This window comes from Harpegnathos saltator, unplaced genomic scaffold (genome assembly GCF_003227715.2).
Source record: "Harpegnathos saltator strain DR-91 unplaced genomic scaffold, Hsal_v8.6 scaffold4, whole genome shotgun sequence".
Classification (NCBI taxonomy): domain Eukaryota; kingdom Metazoa; phylum Arthropoda; class Insecta; order Hymenoptera; family Formicidae; genus Harpegnathos; species Harpegnathos saltator.
This window is the reverse complement of record NW_020230205.1, coordinates 5,345-26,951: the sequence shown is the minus strand read 5'-3', so window position 1 is coordinate 26,951 and position 21,607 is coordinate 5,345. Positions and strand designations below refer to the sequence as shown.

Below are 21,607 nucleotides of genomic sequence, written 5' to 3'. Positions count from 1 at the left end.
TTGACGCCGGCGTTCAACATTATTCAGCGGAACCTCAATTAACGAGGCATTTAACACGGACAATACACAAAGGACGCGGGACAGACGTGACGGGGCTTCAATTAAATGTCCACGAGTGCAAAAATTGCGTCTCCACAAGTTCCCGGCGAATGCACCCCCGGAGCTCAATGCAAATCTTCCGAAACATCCTGGATAATTTCATGAGAGATGTTGCGCGAAGGAAGAGGGGGCGGGGGCGAGGGTCACGATACGGAAGCATGCAATCGATGCCACGAGCGCAACGGCTGCGCTTCGCGAAGTACGAAGTGCACAGGTGCGCGCTGCTGCACTCGAAGCTCGAGGGGAACGCCGTTGGCGCCGCGTGCGCGAATAACATCGTCGGTGCGGTGCCAATCTACAATTAGAGCCGGACATGTCGCGGCGACGCTCTGCCAAAGAACAGAGAACGCGCGCGCGCGCATTTTTGCGAAATATCGCCGGCGGACATGTCGACGAGCAAGCGAGCGAGAGCAAAGGCGCGCGGAATTAATAATGACGAAAGAGCGAAGGGACATTCTTGACCAAGGTGCGGGCGCATATATCACGATGCCCCATTATGCTTATGAATATAAATGCACCCTCGGGGTGGCCACAATAAATGCCGGCCGCCGCAGTTCGCGCCGCGCCGCCGGATCTCTGAATTCTGCTGCGGCCGCAGCACGTACACGTGCGCGGAACAACGAAAATAAAAACCGCGCCCACGCAGTCGCTCTTTCTCTCCGGTTCCTCGCACCTTTAGCACACTCCTCGCCGCCGCCGCGACGGCGGTTCTTTTTCACCCCGGGCCGGGCCGAGGGTCGGGTACGAAGGTCGGGCGTGTGAGAGCGGCCATAAAAGAATAATTAAAATAAAGTAGGCTGCGCGCACGTAATTCCGGTCGGAATTATACGCGGGCGCGCCGTAATGATAACAACGAAATGGTTAATAAGCCACCGCTCCCACACCCCCCTCCCCGCGGCCACGCGCAATTTCCTCTGCGCGTGGCCGTCGAGGGCCGTTTTTCTCGAATCGAAAGGAGGTTCCGATGTGCCGGCTAATTTAGCCGTGCAAACGCCGTTTCCCAAGGAACGTCAAAACAGCGCCATTTTGTTAAGAACGGAATTTACCCCGCGCGTCGCCTCCCCCGCGAGGACGAATATCGATTACCGCCGTGACCGGTTGTGTATCTCCGGCGAATACGCTTGCGACACCTAATTAAATCAATGGGAGACGTCCGAAATGCTAAGATAATATTTTGCGATTGAAGAAAGAGACGCGAGAGAGAGAGAGAGAGAGAGAGAGAGAGAGAGAGAGAGAGAGAAAGAGCCAAGGGTGGCACGCGCTCGGCTGAAAAATCAACAGCAACCTGCCGCCTCGTCTGCGGGGTTACGCAGCGCGCGAGGCCACAATATTATTCGCATTAAGTGTCGTATATCAGCGCCGTTTATCAGTCATTTAGACAGCCGGCGCAAAAATCTGCGATCGCGCGCGAGTCCCGTCAGTTTCTTCGTCCACGATTAACTTGTAGGGCTCGGCTCCTCTCTCCCTCCCGCGCGCTTCTTCCTCCCGGTTTCTTTTCCCTCGACCGGCGCTTTTTTATCCGCCTCCGCCACCGCCGCCGCTGCCGCGCCTTACCTCACCTTCCCCGTTGGATCGCTTCCAACCGTTTGAATCTTCCCTCACCTTCGCAATCGGTGCAGCCGATACCCCATCTCCGTCACTCTCTCTCTCTCTCTCTCTCTCTCTCTCTGTCCCTTTTTCCACCCAGCCATTCCGTGGTCCGTGCTTTCTGTACGTTTTATCGCGTTTGTCCATCATCGCCATTTATCTCGGCCGCGTATCGATCGTTGCGGTTAAACACTGAGCCGTCGCCGCTGCTGCGCTCTCCGAATCATCGAATTATACCCGCCGAGAGATAATGATCGCACCTATAATCACGCTTCCGCGCGTCTATACACGCACACATACACACATACACACACATATGTACGGACACACACGATTCTAAATATCGCGTCTATATATCGCGTGACTTTAGTCTTTTCTCTAGCGTGAATGCCGCGCCGTTCACCGCGTCTTTTTGCGCGCAGCATCACCTTTCTCTCGCTCGGATTTCAATAAAAATTCACTATTCGCTGGACGCTGAATATCGAGCGAGCGCAAAAAGGCATTCGGCTCGGTGCGCTGACCTCCGGTGCACTAAATAATGCGGCCGGGCGAGGCTTCGTTTGGAGACGTGTTTATCGAAACTACATTATCAACGGTATCCTATTTGAATAATTGATAACGACGCGAGAGATGGAGAGAGAGAGAGAGGGGGGGGAGAAAGGCGCGCGCGCTTATCGATATCGAGGTGAAGAAACGACGAAGAAACATCTTACGTTCTCATTCATTGTCGCTTTTTCCAGGCCTCCCTACTCAATTATTTGCCGCGCGTTATTAAAAGCGACTTTGTTGGGGCGGTAATCAAATTTAGATCTGCCCGTCACTCCTAGCTCGCGCGCTCACATACGCCGTTTTTATCGGCGGGCCCTTTTTGCTCCCGGCGTGCTAATAAAAACGGATCTATCCAGCGGGCGTTCAGTGTGTGTACCGCAAGCTGACACTTTTGCGGTATTATTGCGCTTTGTGGAAGAGACCACGCATAATGGTCGACGAGATTACCCATCGTATGACAGTCGCTCGATCTTCATGCGGCCCGTGTGTATTTGTGATGTTAAATAATAACAACGTATAAATAACAGCGGTGCGCAAATATTTGTCCGCGCGCGAGTATTTTAACGCGCGGCGTGACGCCGTCGCGCGTGCGACTTTCCGAACAAATATCCGGCGGAATTATTGTGCGGGAACAAGACCGCCTCAAAGGAACACGAATAAACGCGCGCTCTTGCTCAGACGAGTTCGCGAGACGTATTTGCAAATACCTCGCAAAAAGATGCTTTATAATTTTTTAAGTAAAAACTCTCATGAATATGTATAAGCTTGTTCTCGCCGTGAACGTCGCGCGCGCGCACCCAAAATGAGGACTTAAAGTAAGAAAGAATATTCCGCGGCAACTCTCCGAATGAGAGAGAGAGAGAGAGAGAGAGAGAGAGAGAGGGGGGAGAGAGAGAGAGAGAGATTATGTAATGACATCACGTCGGGAACTCGCGAGTGATCGAAACGAAATAAACGCGCCGAAATCAGTCGGCGTCGCGTCCGAAGCACATCCGGCCGCGGCTTTCTTTCTTATCATTATCATCGTGTTATTAAACGCTGTGTTACTCGACGCTAACGGTCGCCGTGTCGCTTTTGCGTGTTACAGTCTGCAGCCAATTCAGCAGAGGCGTGTTCTCGATGCTGGGCGCCGTGAGTCCAGACTCGTTCGATACGCTGCATTCCTACAGCAACACCTTCCAGATGCCGTTCGTGACACCCTGGTTTCCCGAGAAGGTAAAGCCACAAGGCTCGACTTTTTCCTCGTCGTAAGAATATAACAGCGCGTTCGCGCAGCGGATAAAACATGCTCTCGCGTCAATGCCGGAGACTTTTCCGGGAATCTCCCAGTCACCGGTACTTTCGAGATTCGTCCGCTTTTTGCCGCGTCTTCAGTCGATACAATGAGATGATTGGTCGCGATCGGCAGGTTTTTCTCTCGCGGAATGTAGAGGAGATTAAGTAGCAGTTTGGCGAACGCCAGACCGACGTCGGACGTTTAATTTATTCACGGAAACCTGCATGTGTTTGTGGCTTCGGCGCACCGAAGCGAGACGTACGTAACGAGATCATTAGATCATTACGCGCGTGAGAAAGACATTGCCCGTTCCGCTTCAAACGTCACGGAATTACCCAGTTTCCACTTTATGCTTCGTATTTCGCGAAACATTACGATAACCTTTCAATTAATACGCCGACTTTCCTCAGCGGCACAATTTGCAGAAGATCTCTGTCGCAATTCTTTTTCTTTCGCCTCTCGTAATCCGGTCGAGTCGAGCACGCTTCGGCGAGCGGCCGATTAACAGTCTACTTTCGGCGGTAGAACTTGAAGTAGAAACCGAATCGCTTCGTCGATGGCAAACTTCTCGTATACTCCACCTGGTCGAGAAGCGTTCTCGTCACATATCGCGGAAATAATTTTTTCCATCTCGCTTGTCCGCTCCGACAAGCGGAGAGAAGAAAGAAAGGAGAAAAACTGCGAGGCACGTGCGCGACGATAAACGCCGCTTGCGGAATCAATAGTTTCGTTTGGCTGTAACTGATAATTAGCGGCGGCGCGTAGACGCACAATGATGAATTCGGCCGATACCATCATCCATACAAATATGCAAATATGTATGCGCGACACACATACGGCCATATTACAATTTGAATTTCCGAATAAATTGGCCGGCCGAAAATTTATTCGCCGGCTCGAATTGCGTGGCTGCGTGCATTTATCGCGCCGCCGTATCCACTCGCAAAACTGATATCGCGTTAGTCTCTGTACGACGAGCGCGCGGCCGCGTCGTGTGTATTCCGACTGCGTGTTGTGTGTGAGTATTTTTCCCACGATATATTTCCACGCGCACGGCCGCGTATAAGTATGTATGCATGTATACGTGTATGTATGTGCGCGCGTAACGAACGCCAATGTCGTTTAAATGGTAATCGCGCGGTAATGCTGATTCGACGCCTCGGCTCTCTACTCCTTCCTTCTCTCCTTTTTTCTTTTTTTTTTTTTGCGGGGGGCCAATTACGCGGTTCGCCAGGAGCGGCCATTTATATAGAGAAAATCCTTTTCAATTTTCATGAGATCCTTCTCTCGGTTACCGGCGTCTGCATCGCCGGTAACCCCCCCCCCGCCGCCGTTCGTCCCTCCAGGAAAGGGAACGCTACCGGTATCGTCGGAAATTCAATACGTGAATATGACTATTGGCAGCCGGACGATGATTAATTCTTTATTCGCGAAACGCGGGCGCTATTTATGCCGCTCCGATAATATCGGCGGGTATCGACTCGATGAAAAAAGGAGCGCGTCATTGCGATCGATAACAGATGTTTCTGAATTATCGCTGCGCAGGAGGATCAATCGTGCGAACGCGTTCCTCCGCGGCAAAAGTGTTCCACGAAGAGCGAGAGGGAGATGCGAGCCGAGATGCGCGACGAGAGGCGGTCGACAAGTGCAATTAGTATCAAAAGGCATATATTTCGGCGGTAAATCACGACGAGCGCGCGCACCAGTTGCACACTCGCGAGGAATTAAGTTTCAAAGAGAATTCACGAGCGGTCTCGGGGCTCGATTGCGCTCGGATTAAAGTTTCGCGGTAGCTTCCTTTCCTAAGTAGAATTAATTTCGGCGGTGCGTTCCTCGGAAACTCGGTAGGGGCGAGGGGAAGGGTGCGACGGCAGGTGAGATCGTTCACTCGAAATATCGCGACGAGTGGAGAAACAAAAGAGAAAAAAAAAAAAAAAAGAAAAACGAAAAGAAAAGGAAAAAAAAGAGAGAGGGGGGAAAAAGAGAACGACCGGCGCGGGAGAGAGAATACACGGGATTATTTTGTATATCTCCAGGTCCTGACTCCGTCCTCGGGTCTCTTGGACTTCGCCATAAGTATGCGACCGGATTACCATCGCGCCATCATCGATACGGTGCGATACTACGGCTGGAAGAAAATCATCTACCTCTACGACTCCCACGACGGTAAGTCCTTTACCCTCCGGCTCTCTCATGCATTTCTCATTTTACAGCGCGTAGCCGCCGCGGGGCTGCGCCGCGCTCGCGCTGCAGCTCGCGCCTTTTCTTCGGCCCTCCTCCTCCCCCGACCGATATTTCTCTTTTTATTGTATCCGCCAAGTAGGCTCGGTCTCCCGTGGCCAACTTTGCCGATAACGCAGACAGGAGCTTATCGAGTGGATTCGCCGACTTTCGCGGCGAACAAGAGCGCGCACGCTCGCCAGTCCAGGCTCCGACCTTGCGGCGGAAATAATTCCTCACCGTCGAGCGTTTCGCTTCGCGGCGAACGTGACGCGTCGACGGAAACGACGCGACGACGACGATTTCGTGCGACGTCGAATTTTGCACACGGAGACGCAAGAATTGTCGCAAGGAGAGAGGATTCGCACGCGCGCGCGCACGCGATGACTCCTTCGACGCTCGAACGTGGTTACCGAGAGCACGCGAGCGGAATAACGATCGAGCCATTCGCGATTATGAGGCATGGTTGCGGCCAACACCTGCTCGCGCTACATTGCTCGCGAGCGAATTACATCACGGCGAAATTACTTCTCCCCGTTTAACTACTCGTATCCCGCTGTTGCCTCTTCTTTCCTGCCGAGTCGTCGTCGTCGTTGTCGTCGCTGTCGTCATTGAGGCCGCGTAATTCCCGAGCGATTCGGCGGAACTACACGCATATATATACATATATATATATATATATATATATATCACACACACGTGTTCCCGGTGCTCTTAAAAACCCGAAGTCTGAGGCACGCGCAAGATAGAAGAGCGAGAGATCCTCTATCGCAGCGCCGCGGCGATTTCGCGTTCCGGCAGATTGCCGATTCCGAGCGGTTCCTCGTAAGTGAAATCACTGATTGCACGCGACCCGTCGGCTCGACGGGAACACCATCCGACGGAGGCGGAAAACGCTCCGCCGAGCAAATCGCGCATAGTGCCTCGAGTGCCGGTTACTTTCGCCGGTTGCGTCAGTCGATAAGCTCGTCGGAGGCGGACGCTCGGCGTTTTCCGGCCGGCGAAAACCGCGTTTTGATCTACTTGGAGTCTCCGAGACACACAGCTGCGGCCGCCGCGCACGGCTTCTTGTATCTCGCATACGGCGATCGATCGTTCGACAACACGTCGAACCGCCACGAGAGATGCTCGCCGACGCTCGAGCCTAATTGAACAATTCGCGTGGTCGATTCGCTCGCGCGACTCGAGACACCGGCAGACACGCGGTAAGTCACACACAAATTGCAACGAGACGCTCTCCTCCTCCTCCTCCTCCTCCCCCTCCTCCACCACACTCTTCCCCCATCTGCTTCGTACGAAATCTCGATGCTGGAGGTGGAGTGACAGCGGTTTAATTACTTAATTAATGAAAACACCGAGAGAGAGAGAGAGAGAGAGGGAGGGAGGGAGGGGGAGAGAGAGAGAGAGAGAGAAGGACAGAGGGGGTGGGAGGAGGGTGAGGCTGGTAGATAGCTCTCTCTGACTGAACGAAACGATTAATCACCGCGGATCGCTAGACAGTTTTGTATCTCCGTCGACTTCCGGCCGTTACAACTTGGTCACGTGCCTCGCGGGCACGTGAAAGCCATTTGGAATTCCTCGAGCCGACCAATTGCTCTTCTTCGACAAACTCCGATAAGAACGAGCTGGGGAGAGTCTAGTATCGCGGAAACGGCGGGAGTTTAATTACCGAATGCAAATGCAAATATACTTTAGGGACTATCGTGCTGTCTCCGCGCGCTCAACGACCTCTTTCCTTCCTTCCTCTCGCCGCCCCTTACCTCGCCCGGCCCGGTCTCGTCTCGCCTCTTCCCGCCGCCGCTATCTGACGTAGTTTAACCATGCCGTTTCTCGATTAAAGCGGTATATGAGCGGGGAGGAGCGAGACGACGATGAGCATTTGGAGATCACTTGGATTTCACGGCGGATTCTTTGTTACTTCTTCGTGCCGGCTCGTCGTCGTCCTCGACTCGATGTCTCGCGGATAGTACAATATCAAAGTTGACGACGTCAAGACGTGTCTCATTAGCGTAACAACAAGCCACGTCGGGAATCGCAATTGCGCGGGATGTAACGAAAGAATATCTGTATAAAGTTTGCCCGATTCATTCAGCGTGCGCGCGCGCATTCGCATTAGTTTCGTTTACAAGCTACGCCGCCGCTGCGTTAAGCGCAGGAACTGGAATCGACGTAATTCCCCGTGAGTTTCGACACGGTCGTAATAAATAACGCCGTTCGTTCCCGAGATCGCGAATACTGAGACTCGCGCGCGCGCGAACGAGCGAGCGAGAGGGGGAGAGAGAGAGAGAGAGAGAGAGAGAGAGAGAGAGATGCATTTGCTCGGTGTTGGCGAAATCATTACATCTGTACGTTATTAAAACAATCAGTCAGTTCTGAAAACAGAAACGATCCAACACAGATCGGCGATGAATTTTAACGTCCGAGTCTCGCACGTACGTAAATTCGCGGAAGAACTCGTTGAAATATACATTTAGTTCCCCGGTATCGTTACGCAAACCGGACGAGTCTCGGCGGGCTATCGAAATATATTAATTTGACACGAAAGAGATTCGAGGCGCGCGAATACGACGCACAGTGGTCAAAAAGGCTCTCTCGGTGTACGAATTAGTCTGGACCGCGTAATCGTTAACCGATTCTAATAACCTTTTGTTTTTAATTTGCTCGTTATGAATTGCTCTACAACTTTGCCGACTCGCTTTTTTTTTAAAGCAGAGCTTCAAATCAAAATAGCGGGCTCAAAATGGTTACCAAAGTATAGAAGTATAGAAACTATAAGAAATTATCTGAAGAAACCCAGGAGGCACGGAATAAAGATTTTAAGATATACCGTACAAGTCACAGCAGAGAATCTTCAAGAACCGATACGAAGAACGAAGATATATTGCATTCCTTATTTTTTTCGTCGGATATACTATATAACTAGCTTTCGACAAGTTGTAAGGAAGGTTCACGAACCTTTTCATTCAGAGGCTGAAGAAATGTTGAAAGACCGTACGAATGTGCTACATTAAATTACACACACACACACACACACAAAGAGCAGAAAGGGTTTGGAGTTTCTAAATACTGTGGTTCGTGACGAACCACGAAGTTCTTATCTCTGCCTGTGCGACATACACACATTTTAATTTCTTGCCACTTCAGAAGATTTGAAATGTTTTAAGATTTTCTGATATCTTTATACTGTCAGTGCATTCAGATCACGTTTTTGCTCACATATTACTATATATTGTTTGTTAAAATATGTAAATTTCAAGTTAAATTTTGAAATTTACATATTTTTGCGAGCAATATGTACTAATGTGTGAGCAAAGACGTTATCCAAATGCATATTTGCATCCGATAATATGAAGCTACAAGAAAGTCGTAAAACATTTCGGATTGTTTCAGACCCTCTTAAGTGGCAAGAAATTAAAATTCTGACGTCAGATGTAATTAGGAGGAACTCCTAAAATACATATATATTTTTTTCCGATGCAAGAATATCTAATATCTTATAGTTTCTATATTTTGATGACCATTTTGAGTCCGCCATTTCGATTTGAAGCTCTACTTTAAAAAAGTGAATCGACAAAGTTGCAGAGCAATTCATAACGAGCAAATTAAAAAAGAAATTATTAGAATCGGTTAACAATTACGCGGTCCAGACTAATTTGTCCATCGAGAGACCCTTTCCAACCACTGCCTTGTCGGTGTTTTCCGCACAGTGAGTTCGTTCCGTCTTCTAATGACAGCGCGCAACTTCGTAATGCGAAATCGCGTTCTTTCCTGAAGGCCGTCAAGCCTTGATCTTGACGATACGAGAAACTTGTTAAAATACGTAAGGAAATATATCGCGATCCAAGGTCGCGCGGCGAATTAACATGCGAAGACGTTAAACGTTCCGCAAACGTTGCGTAAACAGCCGTAAACAGCCGTATGGAAATTAGCGCGAGAATGCGACGCTTTGTGAAAATTCCTCATTATGCTCGGCATCCGATCACGCGTAGCCGCGCGACTTCTATACTTTTAAATATCACGGCGATGCGTCGTCTCGCTTCGCGCGAAAGAGGAAAAAGAGGAGAGAGACGAGAGGAAGTGGAAGGAAAATAAACGAAAAAGCGAAGGATCAGTCGCGAGTCCAGGCGAGTTAAGGCATGTCGGATGCTCGCTCGATCGCGCACGCGGCGGCGTTACGCCGACGAAATGGATCGCCGTCGGTCGGGCCGCTCGCATCCAACTAGAACCCCGATTGCGCGAGAATGATCGAGAGAAAGTTTAACGGATTGCGTTCTATTAGACCGCCCGGTCGCGATTATCGCCGATCCGTATCAGCTGCTACCGGCCTCTCGTTCCTCTCGCGCAGCTGCACGCGCGGTTTACCCGCGCACGTACGCACTCACGCGACTGCAAAATTGCAGCGGCGACAAAAACGCGTGCGCGCGCCCGTCAACAATGCCAGGCGTTTCAATGTTACACCGAGCGAATACCAACAATACCAACAAGCGCGAAAATTAACTGGCGCGTGGGCAGCGAGCGAGGACGCGAGGACTCTCCCGTCTCGCGCAAGGACGCCAGCGACTTTTTCCCTCGCGAGGTCTGCGCGCGAGCGCGTCACTTTTTATCTCTCGAGGTCGAAATCCAGAGCGAGTGATTTTTATCCACTCGTCGACGGCGATTTTGTAATTCCGCACGCGCGTAATATCCGTCCTTCTCGCGCGATCTCCTTATACGTCGTAACAGCAAAAGTCATCGAGATAGTTCTCTCTCTTCCTCTCTCTCTCTCACTCTCTCACTCTCTCTCTCTCTCTCTCTCTCTCTTTTTCTTGCGCGCGCGCACGTACGCACCTGGTGCGTCGAGACGACGCGAAATAAAAATTCCTGCGATTCGTATTCCTCAGCCGCGCGCGCACGCGTTCGCTTTTCCTCCTCGGCCGAGATATTAAATAAACATGACTCGGGAATCACTCGATTGTGCGGGGCAATTTCGCCACGTATGCGAGAACGTAGCACGCGCAATCGCATCCTCATCCCGAAGTTAAACCCGACGCGGCCGGTAACAGCGAATTAATAGCGAGCGCGTATCAGTTTTCCCGGGTATTCCTGTCATTCGACACCCGGCCGCACGGTCACGCACGCCCGCGCGGGGCAGTGGGGGAAAAAAAAAAAAATTACAAGCCGTCGAACGGATCAATTTTCGAAACACGTGACACATGACATGTGGCGTCGCGCGCCGCCGCCGCCGGCTGTGCGCGCTTCACGCTGCTGGCGCGAAAAGGCGGTTAACCGATGAAATAGAATAGAATGGAGCAAGGGAAAAAGGAGAAAAAGGGAGAAACAAGAACAACGCAACGCGAAGGACTTCGCACTCGCGTGCGCGCGCGCGCGCCGCTCGCGAGAAACAGCGCGCGCGAAAGTAATTAGCGGTTACGCTGTCGCTCTGTTCGGTCACGGGAGGGGGATTCGATTAAAATCACGGTGACGTGCCGGCGTATCAGAGTCAAGCTCAGTTTCCTTTCCGGCGTCTTTCAGAATGACAGCGACGCCGTCGTGGTCGTGGTCGTGGTGGTGGTCGTCGTCGTCGTCGTCGTCGTCGTCGTCGCCGTCGTCGCCGTCGTCGCCGTCGTCGCCGTTGTTGTCACTGTCATTGTTGTCGTCGTCGTCGGCGCGTCTCGCGAACTCGACATCTCGTTCTCGGCTCTTCTCGTCGCAGTGACAGGTCGTGACAGCTTCGCTAAGGTGAATGCAACCGCCGATGCAATTATTTCCGCGAGTACACTTTTGCCGCTCGCTCGCGCGCGCGCGCGCGCGCATACTTCGCGCTGCGCTCCGAGAGCCTGCTGGACGATAAATCTCCAGTTCTCCGAAGTCCACTTCGGTTCGCTCAGAGATCGTGTACGATCGTGGAAGATTTTTACGAGTGACGTAACGGCCGGTAGTGCGAAATCTACACACCGGTTCACCGGTTCACTGTTTCTCGATGTCGACAGATGGAATCGGGATGCCGACGGTTTTATCGAGTCGAGGCGAACACGTGGCTTAATCGCCGACGCGCGCAAGGACGTTTTTCTCGATCCCGAGATTGTGCGTCTTCGAAAGGTGTTACGTATACGGGGAGTTTTAATAATGTTTACGCCGTTAATATGTTAACGTATGCCAAGCGCGGTAATCCGGCCATCAGCTGAGATTATCATAAATACCGGTCTGCCAGATAATCAAGCTTAGCGCAATCTGCATTGTAGAATCAAACGATCTTAAGAGGGATCTTCGTTGAGGAAAGATCAGAAGGCGCGGAAGTGTTAGGCGACGGAGACCGGTTCTCTCTCACCGATGATGACATTCACGCGATTCCGACTTCTGCGCGTGCGAAAACCGCGTCATCGTCGATCGTCGCGGTCGATCCGGTTTCTCGATACATCAATCAGCGACATTATCGAGTAATTCCGCATTGCATGTAGCATTGTAGCCGGCCTCCGCGATTAGGTAACAACTCGCTGATCAAGGGGAATTAAACCCTCGTGTGATAATGGGACGTCATCAGTAAATCAGGTGTAATAACGTGATAGTGACAAAACACGCGCGCGCCTGTAACAACTCTTACATAACTATCAATTAACCGGTCGACGAACGTGTTGTGTGCTGGTAGTCGAGGATAACTCTTATGTAAAAATAATTTGTTACGAGAATTACAATGACGGTAATAATAAGAGAAAACTGCGCGCTCAACCGGAAGCACTGTATACTTCGTCGCGCTTATCGTCGAGGAAAAAGGAGCCGTTACGTTGATTCGATGCGATTTTCGATTAATTTTATATCGAATTTCTTTGATACGCTTTAGGAATAATTGTCGTTCTTGCAGAGAAAAAATTTTTATACGCGCTTCTTCTTTTTTAGTTTGGTAAGCTCCGAGTATAAACGAAGCTATTTCAACTCGCTCTCTCTCTCTCTCTCTCTCTCTCTCTCTCTCTCTCTCTCTGTCTCTGTTCGACTGATTCGCGACAATCTTGGCGATCGACTGAAAAATGTCTCAACTTTAAAGAATTGAAGCAACTTGTGCTAAGCACCGGCAAGTAATAACAATCACGGTAAAAAGGATTGTACGTCACAGTCCAGGGGCTCGCGATCGATCCTCCCGATGCAGGACGTAAGCTCGGATTGAAGCTAACCGACCGCACAGTTAGAATGAAATATCGTGCACCTCCGGACGTGACGACCTCACGCTAATAATCGCGAGCCTTTCTTCTCCGCGCCTCAACGACAAATGGCTGACCGACGCGCGGAAGACATCGCGGATATAAACTGCCGAAGCAACGACTGAGCTCGTCACAGCCGCCGCGGCAATCAATAGCGTTTAACTTGTCACCCGGATATAATTGATTTTCTGCTAGCTACGTAATCAGCAGCTGAGCTAAGAGAAAATTGCACATGCTGTCAGACGCGATAAGATTAAGCGAGGCATTCCTCAGCCTGTTCTCCGCAACGCGAACGCGGTTGCGCGATCTCGGCGGGTGGTTTCTATTTTCCGCTTTTTCGCGGAAAGGCAACCACTCGCCCTAAACCGGACCGCATGGTCCAATAGTTTTATGAGGAACAGGGAAAAGAGCGGATATTGCATAATATTTGTTGTGGCAGTTGCGGTTCGCGTACGGACCGCGCAGTGATAAATCATCGCAATTATCGTGCTTACGCGCCGCTCGCGCAACGTTGTTACGTTCAATCTCGCGTCGATGTGTTGCCTGTGAACGAGCCTGTTTTTGTGCGTACTTCGAAAGCGAGGGATGAATCACTTGATAAAACGCGATGCCTCGGAGGAAACGCACGATTTTCAGGCGTCGTAATTAGCGCCGCGCGCGGTAATTGCGAGTCCACTTTAGCGCGGTGGGAATAATTTTTGGGACGCCGCGTTTCGTCCTCTGTCGGAAGCAGTCAGTAATTCGCCGTTGATGACACCACTTTGTCGTGTGAAAAATTGCCGTTTCAGCGCACCTCGCGATAAAACACGCACGCTCTCTCTCTCTCTCTCTCTCTCTCTCTCTCTCTCTCTCTCTCTCTCGCCGGCAGGAATTGCCGCTAATGAGCTAACGCGCGAGTATATCATTGGCGATGACCGAATAATTAATACGATACTGTCGACACGATATTACCGTCATTTCGGAAGTTGACTTTTACAGCGTGAATTTATCAATCGACCAGTATCCGTCTCCGCTCTCCGGACTCACAGAGACGCGTGAGACAACTCGTCGGATAAAGCGTCGTTAAATATTTGACGCAGACGACAAAATGGTCTTTTGATGACCACAGATTAGAGAAGTAACTTTGCCGGAGGAGCTGCAAGAGCTCCTCGGCTTCGCCCACGCCGGAGGCCCGCTTGCCTTGACGATGCTAATCTGCCTCGATTTGTATTCGTTGTGAACTCCACTTAATTTAGCCAATACTATACCCCGCCCTTCGCATGTCGGGCACCTTTTCTTTCATCAGACCCCTTTCAGAAAGACACCGTGACACCGTGTGGTTGCTCCACGACTGTGACTGCGCGCAAGTTTACGATTCTTCTCCCGACTTTCAGCCCTCGGTCAATGTCACGTAATGCACACTTCACGAAATTAACAAGCGCTCGCGGAGCGCTCTAATGGACGAGAATCAGCAGACGCGTACACGCGACTAGACCCAGGGCGACTAGAGAAGTTGCTGCGGCGCTACCGAGTTAACATTCCTCAACGGGATGTTCACCGGTGCGCGTCCACTCGCGAACGGGCGGCCGAGCTTCGGACAGCGGCTTGTCAAAGTGTATAAATTTTATGGCAATAAATTCACGTTAAGGAATGCGCCCGGTTCGGTGGCCGTCTCCTAATAGTGGGTGCATTGTATGGCGAGCCATAAACTGTCGCTTTGGGAGGCATCGCATCGCGTGCCACAAAGCAAGAGCAAGTGCTCGCTCGCTCGCTCGCTCTCGCTCTCTCTCTGCGACCGCGGACGGTGGTCATGCGTGCAGACGTAGCCGTTTACACGTGTGACCGTATCGCACCCTCGGCCGGGAGATATGTGGCGCGGAATCTAGTTAGTGCCCTTGTTGGCTTTATCTCCGTTATCTCCGTTTGGCTCGGGGCTCGGCCATGTTGCCAGATTAGAAGGATCAGTCTCGCCACGCGCCCGCCATCGCGATAATGAGCCAAGGTGGAATTTTGCAATCGCGTTTCGAGCGCGCGTCTCCGCGCCGCTGCGGCCAAGTGAGACGCTCCGATTCTACGTTCTTTTCGCATTACGTTCTCATTCCCACGAGAACGCAGGAGAACGCCACCGGCCAGCGAATCAGTCAGCCCGTGCGCGTCACTTGGCGTCACGGGACGTTCCGCTCGCAATATGCATTTTTGCAACAGGTGACTCTCGCGATCACAGTACAGGGTCGGAGGTGCGGACGAGTGAGAAGGACGCTCGCCCGAGAACACGAAACGTTATTCGCTCGCGTCCCCGTGTGTTCCCCGTGCACGTGCTCGCTCTCGTGCAAGTGTGACGCTGTTCCCGCGTGGCGTAGCCAGGCCAGGCAATAATCGCTCGATCGATCGTTAACGAGCGGATCGAGAGAAGAGCGAGTCGCCGTCGCACCGCAATGGACCGCGGGATATTGCGGCAAATACTGATCGGGCTGGTCTGTAAGTATCACGACGGCACGTATCCGGTGGGTGCGAGCCCTCCCGCGAAAGAGTCTGACGCGCGCGACCCCGCTTCTCAGGCAGCCTCATGGTCATCGATTGCGGCTTCCACGAGGGATGGTGCACGCCGACCATATCCAAGTTCAACGGCGAGGATCCGTTGAGCGCGACGAGCAACGAGATCGCCTGGATAGTGAATCTCATGTACGTCGGCGTCGGCATCGGCTCCTTGATACCGTTCGCACTGATGAACAGCATCGGCCGTAAGGGCACTCTGCTGATCACCACGATACCGAAGATCGCGTCTTGGCTCTTCATCGGCCTGTCCACGTCCACGCATTACATATTCGTCGGCCGGGTGTTGGCGGGCATAGGATGCGGCGTAACCTACGCCGTCATGCCGATGTATCTCGGCGAGATCAGCAGCAAACGGACCAGAGGTCCTTTAGGTACGACGAGACGTCAGCTGTCTCGGCCACCGTAAACTCGTCAACGCGCGATTGTCCGATTCGATTTCGTCTCTCGTTTCACTTCGTACGACGCGCTATGATGCAATGTGATTTTAAGTTATCGGGATGTCAATCCTCTTGCAAAAATGGCATCTCCTGACGTTTTTTATATCTCATCGCGCGATCAATTAATGTCTCTTTAAAAAAAACACCCGCAGACGCGTTTGACGCAGTTTGACTCGCGTTAATTGTCTTGGCGCTCTACCGACGAGACAGCTAGCGTCTCATCGATAAAGCCGCACCGAACGACGTGCCTTCAGGTACCCTAACAGCCGTCCTGATCAACATCGGGGTGCTGCTCATCTACACGATCGGCCTGTGGATCAGTCGATTCACGATGGCGATGATAAGCGTGTGCGCGCCGGTGCTGTTTCTACTGACATTCATATGGCTGCCCGAGAGCTCGGTGTTTCTCACGCGGAAGAACAAGCTCGAGCCCGCGATGAGGACCCTCCGCTGGACCCTGGGCAAGGAGAACGTGGACGAGGAGTTGGAGGAGGTCAAGCGGATCGTGGCGATCGAGGACAAGTGCGGCCAGATAAGCCTCGGCGAGATGTTCAAGCAGACCGTCACCAAGACGCAGAACAGGAGAGCCTTTCGAATCGCTCTGATAGTGCTGAGCGGCCTGTCGCTGACGGGCGCGGCGCCGATACTCGTGTATCAGTCGTACATCTTCGACCAGGCCGGTTTCGAGATCTCGACCAACGCCAGCATCATCCTCACCGGCATCGCCATCGTCGTGGCCGGCAGCGTCTGTGTGACGCTGGTACGGTTCACCGGCAAGAGATTGCTGCTGCTGATCGCAACGCCGATTTGCGTGCTATCGTTGGCGACGATAGCCATTTTCTTCCAGCTGCAATCCGGCGGCTACGACGTCTCCCGGTTCAAGTGGGTGCCCACAGTCTTCGTGGTGATTTACGTGCTCGGTTTCGGACTCGGCCTTAATCCGATACCGCTCGCTTATATCGGCGAGATCTTCGCCTACGAGGTCAAAGTACCCGCCGCGATGTTCAGCGCTCTCTACTACGCCTTGAGCACCATCGTCGTTGTGAAGCTTTATCAGGTAACGCTGGCGTCTGTGTGTGTGTGTGTGTGTAGGTGTGAGTGCGAGCGCGAGGATCGATTTTGTTTTTCGCGAAGCGAGAGCGCGGTAAGCGGGTTATCGGAAGTAACGATCGTCTAAGGAGTTTGGTCGAAAAGATTTCTTCATCTAGTAGTGGCATTATACGCCGCGGCATGATACACCGTCGTTTAATGACTCTTTCTGGCGGACTAAACGGATCGTCCGCGTCGGGAAGTATTTTAACGTAAATATCCAAATTATACATGTCGGGAGTAAAGCGACAGCGATGACTGATGTTGATGAGCAACCGTTAAAGCTGGAGATAGCGCTACTGTTTGTTCGAATTTATACACGCGTGATGCGACGTCTATCGTTCTGACTCGCTCGGTCGCGAAATTCGCCGTTTGAAATACGGTGAATCGCTAGTAATTTTGGAAGAATAACGATTCCTTGCCTTGCTCTTTCACCGATAACACATCGTGTCGTGCGCGGTCCTGTGCGGAATAATATAATGGCGGGGTTATTTGTATTGTTTGTAGGTCTCGCAAGAACTGTACGGCACGTTCGTACCATTATGGATATTCACCGCGGTAACGCTTCTTATATGGTTATTAATTTACCTATTTGTGCTGGAGACCGAAGGCAAAACCTTGGAACAGATACAATTGCAACTGCAGAATAAGAAGTTGCTTCCTAAGGACGAGTGTGCAGCGTTATAAGCGTCATAATTCGGAGATCGGGCCGCCCAATTCCACAACGTTCATTCACGTGACTTGCACGATCTTGAGATCGTGCATTTATATTGGAAAAAAAAAACAAAAAAAAAAACAAAAAAAAACATCACAGCGAAATCTCGCCAATTATATTACGATACTCGAGTAGTCAGATAATTGTGTACATACAAATGTAGCAGTAAGTGCAAAACGCGTGCAATTATTACGAGACGCAGTGGTGCCAAAAGCGACGACAATAAATAACGCGACATTATTTCGCAACAATTTCGAAACGTTATCGATCATATCAATCGCCATCTATCGCCGACTATCATCAAGGATGAAACGTTCTTTCGGCGAATAAATCGACGCATGTCGAACATAACAAATGCGATACGTAGCTTTATGCCTTGTTTTTATGTTCAAGGCAAAATCAAGGCAGACATCGGAAATGATTAGCGTGAAATTGTGTGTCGAGCTTGTGAAAGAATTAGGTAGAATGAGACGATGCGAGAGAAAGAGGGAAGGCGAGGAGGAAGGGAAAATCATTGAACTTGTTTGATCGTAAAGCTGCAACTCCGCAAAGAGAATCGTTTAGTGGCAATATCGACGAGATTCGTACGTTCGACCGGACAAGTTAAGCTCTCATTAAAAACACATTTGCAACGTGAATTCGTCGATCTCCCTCTTTCTCTCTCTCTCTCTCTCTCTCTCTCTCTCTCTCTCTCTCTCTCTCTCTTGCTCCCTTGCTCGTTGATCCTTCCTTGAAATCTAATACCGACAAATATCACCTTACCGTTGCGCATTACCAAATAAAATGTCACCGTTCACACTAGGGGTGCACGAGCGAGAAGAACAAATGTATAAAACCCAATAAATACACGACTTTTCAATGACATTTTTCCCATTATTTTGATTCATTCATACCTTTCACAAGCGTTCCCTTAAATACAAATCACGAAAGCAATCACGCCTGAACACTGCACTTGATCAAGCGGACGACCGTGTTATTTCGCGCGTTGTAAAGCGCACAAACGTTGTATGCTGGTACCACGATTATGACGTTAAAAATATATTATTGAAAGTCGTAAATCTCTCTCCCGAACGCGTGCACGCATATCAGATAATACAAATTTAAAAGCTCTCGGCCGTTGAATCGGTCCAAGTGTAAAATAAAAAGAGAGAGAGAGAGAGAGAGAGAGAGAGGAAGAGAACCGTGGTTCCTGCGTTTCGCACAAAGGATCGAAAATAACACGGCGTTAACGAGAACGACGAGAGAGACAGCCTGCTCGGACGGAGAGGAGAGTCTCCCGGCCGATCACCCTCCGCGTGTTCGCTCGCGCGCGCGAACGCGCCATAAAGAAGGAAAAGATGTAACACTCACCCGAAACGTCGGCCCCGCCGTAAAGCCCCGAGCGATTCCGCCGTACGACCATCCTGGCTACGTCAGTGATGGCTCGTCAGCCTCGGTATACCGCGGAACATTGGCAGGACGTATACGTCAGACGGCATGCCTCGCATGCACGCCTGTCGGCGTAGCTCCCGAACGGAACGCATGTGCGTGTGTGTATCGCTCATATATACACGTATATTTACAGTTATGTGCAAATGCATTTGCGCCTACGTGCGCATATAACTGTTTATCCGCCAATAACCCCTCTCCCCTTGCCTCGGTGCGACGCATTAGCTCGTACGTGTCTGTGTGTGTGTGTGTGTGTGTGTATCTTAGACGCACGTACGCGCGCGCTCCTGCTGCAACGCGCGAAGGCGAAGGACGCGATTTTGACGATCGCCGTAGCGAGGAGCGACGATAAAAGTGCGCATCGATCTCGATTCCGTTCTTCACGGGAGACGCCGAGAAGCAGGGCTTGGCGTCGAGAACGGCCGTCCGCAGCGGGCACAGCGGCTACGGGGGCGATGAGCGCGAAGGGGCGGCGAAGGGGCGACGGTGAGGAACGAGCGGAGTCAAAAAGTGCACTCTGGAACGTTCGTAAGAACGCGTTTCTCCCGCTCTCGGTAGCGCAACGCGCAGTAGCCGGGCGCACGGCGGGCGCAACGAGTCCAGTCGAAATCCTGTACAATAATTCGCCCGTTATTTCGGCGTCTCTAATGTAATTAGAAGGGGCCGAGAGCGCAATTGCCCAGTTGCCGGTTTGTGAATTAAAGCAGCCGCGCGCACGCCCGAGTGCGAACAAGTGCGCGAGAGCTCAAGAGTGGGCCGGGGGGGGGGTGGAGAGGCGAGAGCGGAGGGGCGAGGACAGAGAGAGAGAGAGAGCGAGAAATAAAGAGCACGCGTTGTGAAACTCGCGCGCACCCTCGCGCTTCCGGATACATAATCGCGCGCATTAGCGTTTAATTGCGATGAACGCGATAAGGCCCGACCCTGCCGCGAGAGGTGCGGCTGGAGGTGCGCGCCCCGGGTGCGAGAGTGTATCCATTGACCCCATACATTCCGTATACCTGATCTTATGAGCCATCAGGATGACTTGACCCTGTTGTGCTGTTCTATGTGCATATCTACTGATATATATGCGTACGCACCCCCGCCGCCACCTGTCGGCCCGTACCGTGTTTCAATTCAAGCGTGTGTCGCGTGTCAGTTATACATCGCTCTCGTGTGCGTGCAACTCGCGCACACACACACACACACACACACACACACGTACGAATCCGCGACTGTACACCTTCGCGAGCCGCGTACGTGCAACACACCATACATACCGAGAGAGAGAGAGAGAGAGAGAGAGAGAGAGAGAGAGAGAGAGAGAGAGAGAGAGGGAGAGAGCAGACTACGACGTCTCGTCGACGTTGTGTGCGTATCGCGCCGCTCGTATAAGCCGAGATCAAGATTGATAGGCTACGAGTCGCAACACACACGAGGCATCCACTTAGCGGTGCATTATCCGAATGAGAATGTGTACAGGCTGGATCTTACCTAATGCGACGTCCGCAATCCCGGTAATGGCGACCGCTTGGGCCGTCGCGCGCGCCGCGATCTTCGGCAATCGATAATCCTGCCCTCTCGCGAGTGCACGAGCGCGCGGTGTTATTTCGCGCGTTCGGCTGGCCGGACCGGTTCGGTTCCGGTTGAGGAATCGCCCCTGTGACCTTGCGTGTACGACGGTCAGGTGATGGGTAAGCGGATGAGGCAATTAATCGAGACGCACCTTGGTTGGTGAGCATCAACGAGAACGTCGCGACAGAACGAGGCGTTACGTAAACGCGTAAAGCAACGCGTAAAGCAACGCGCGCGCCGATGTTCTTCGTTATCTTCCGTCCGATCGTGGAAAGTCGCGCGCTACTCGGCCGCAACTCTCGTTGTGCACCGCCAACTCGGCGAATATGCCGCGAAAGTTCATGTTTAAAATAAAGCGCGAAGGCGCGCGCACGCAAACGCGTTCGATAGACGAGGCAAAGGTTACCTCGCGAAAGAGCACGACTGACTGAATACGCGCTTTGACATGTGACAAAACGTTTTTGCTAATGGTACTGCTTCGCGAAACTAAAAAATTACACGCTTTTTCAGGGACGTATTATTAAATCGCGCGCTGCGCCCGGGCGACTTGTGTGTGCATAAAAGCGGCCCGCTTATGAAAAGGTTATTCCGCGACCTATATACCGCATAGAAATATTTTGCCGCACGTTAGGCGATATTAATATCTTCCTCACACAATGCCGCACTATGTTTAAAATCAATTTGGAATTCGTGTTTTCGTTAAAGCCGCTCATTGTTAATTTTCGCATAAATAACGCGCGGGACAATCCGCAATCGCGAATTTTATCCACGTCGTGTATTTCGGATCGGTATCATCGCGGCTTTGGTATCCATGACGTGAATAAAAAAAAAAGACGAAAAAGAGAAATTAATTAGAAGATTACACGGGTTTTATCAATCGCGGAAATACAGCTGCGGTTATCTCGTCACGCGCGCGGTAAATTGCGACGCGGCTCGCTACGCGTTA

The 21,607-nt window shown here is 51.5% G+C and overlaps 2 protein-coding genes across 2 annotated transcripts in view; both read left to right on the top strand.

The window, feature by feature from the left end:
- Positions 1-6,394, top strand: part of GluRIB (Glutamate receptor IB) — a 178,755-nt gene extending 172,361 nt beyond the window's left edge. The window contains exons 3-4 of the mRNA XM_025301040.1: positions 3,323-3,450; positions 5,548-6,394. Of these exons, the coding sequence (XP_025156825.1) occupies positions 3,323-3,450; positions 5,548-6,273 (854 nt within the window). The 3' untranslated portion in view covers positions 6,274-6,394. The remainder of the gene's footprint in view (positions 1-3,322; positions 3,451-5,547) is intronic.
- A 4,131-nt stretch (positions 6,395-10,525) lies between these two features.
- LOC105182094 (facilitated trehalose transporter Tret1) lies at positions 10,526-18,543 on the top strand. Its single transcript, XM_011139269.3, has 5 exons — positions 10,526-11,449; positions 15,088-15,360; positions 15,441-15,809; positions 16,130-16,932; positions 17,472-18,543. Exons 2-5 carry the CDS (start codon positions 15,318-15,320, stop codon positions 17,649-17,651), a joined length of 1,395 nt encoding a protein of 464 aa, XP_011137571.1. The 5' UTR covers positions 10,526-11,449; positions 15,088-15,317; the 3' UTR covers positions 17,652-18,543.
- Positions 18,544-21,607: the final 3,064 nt, after the last annotated feature.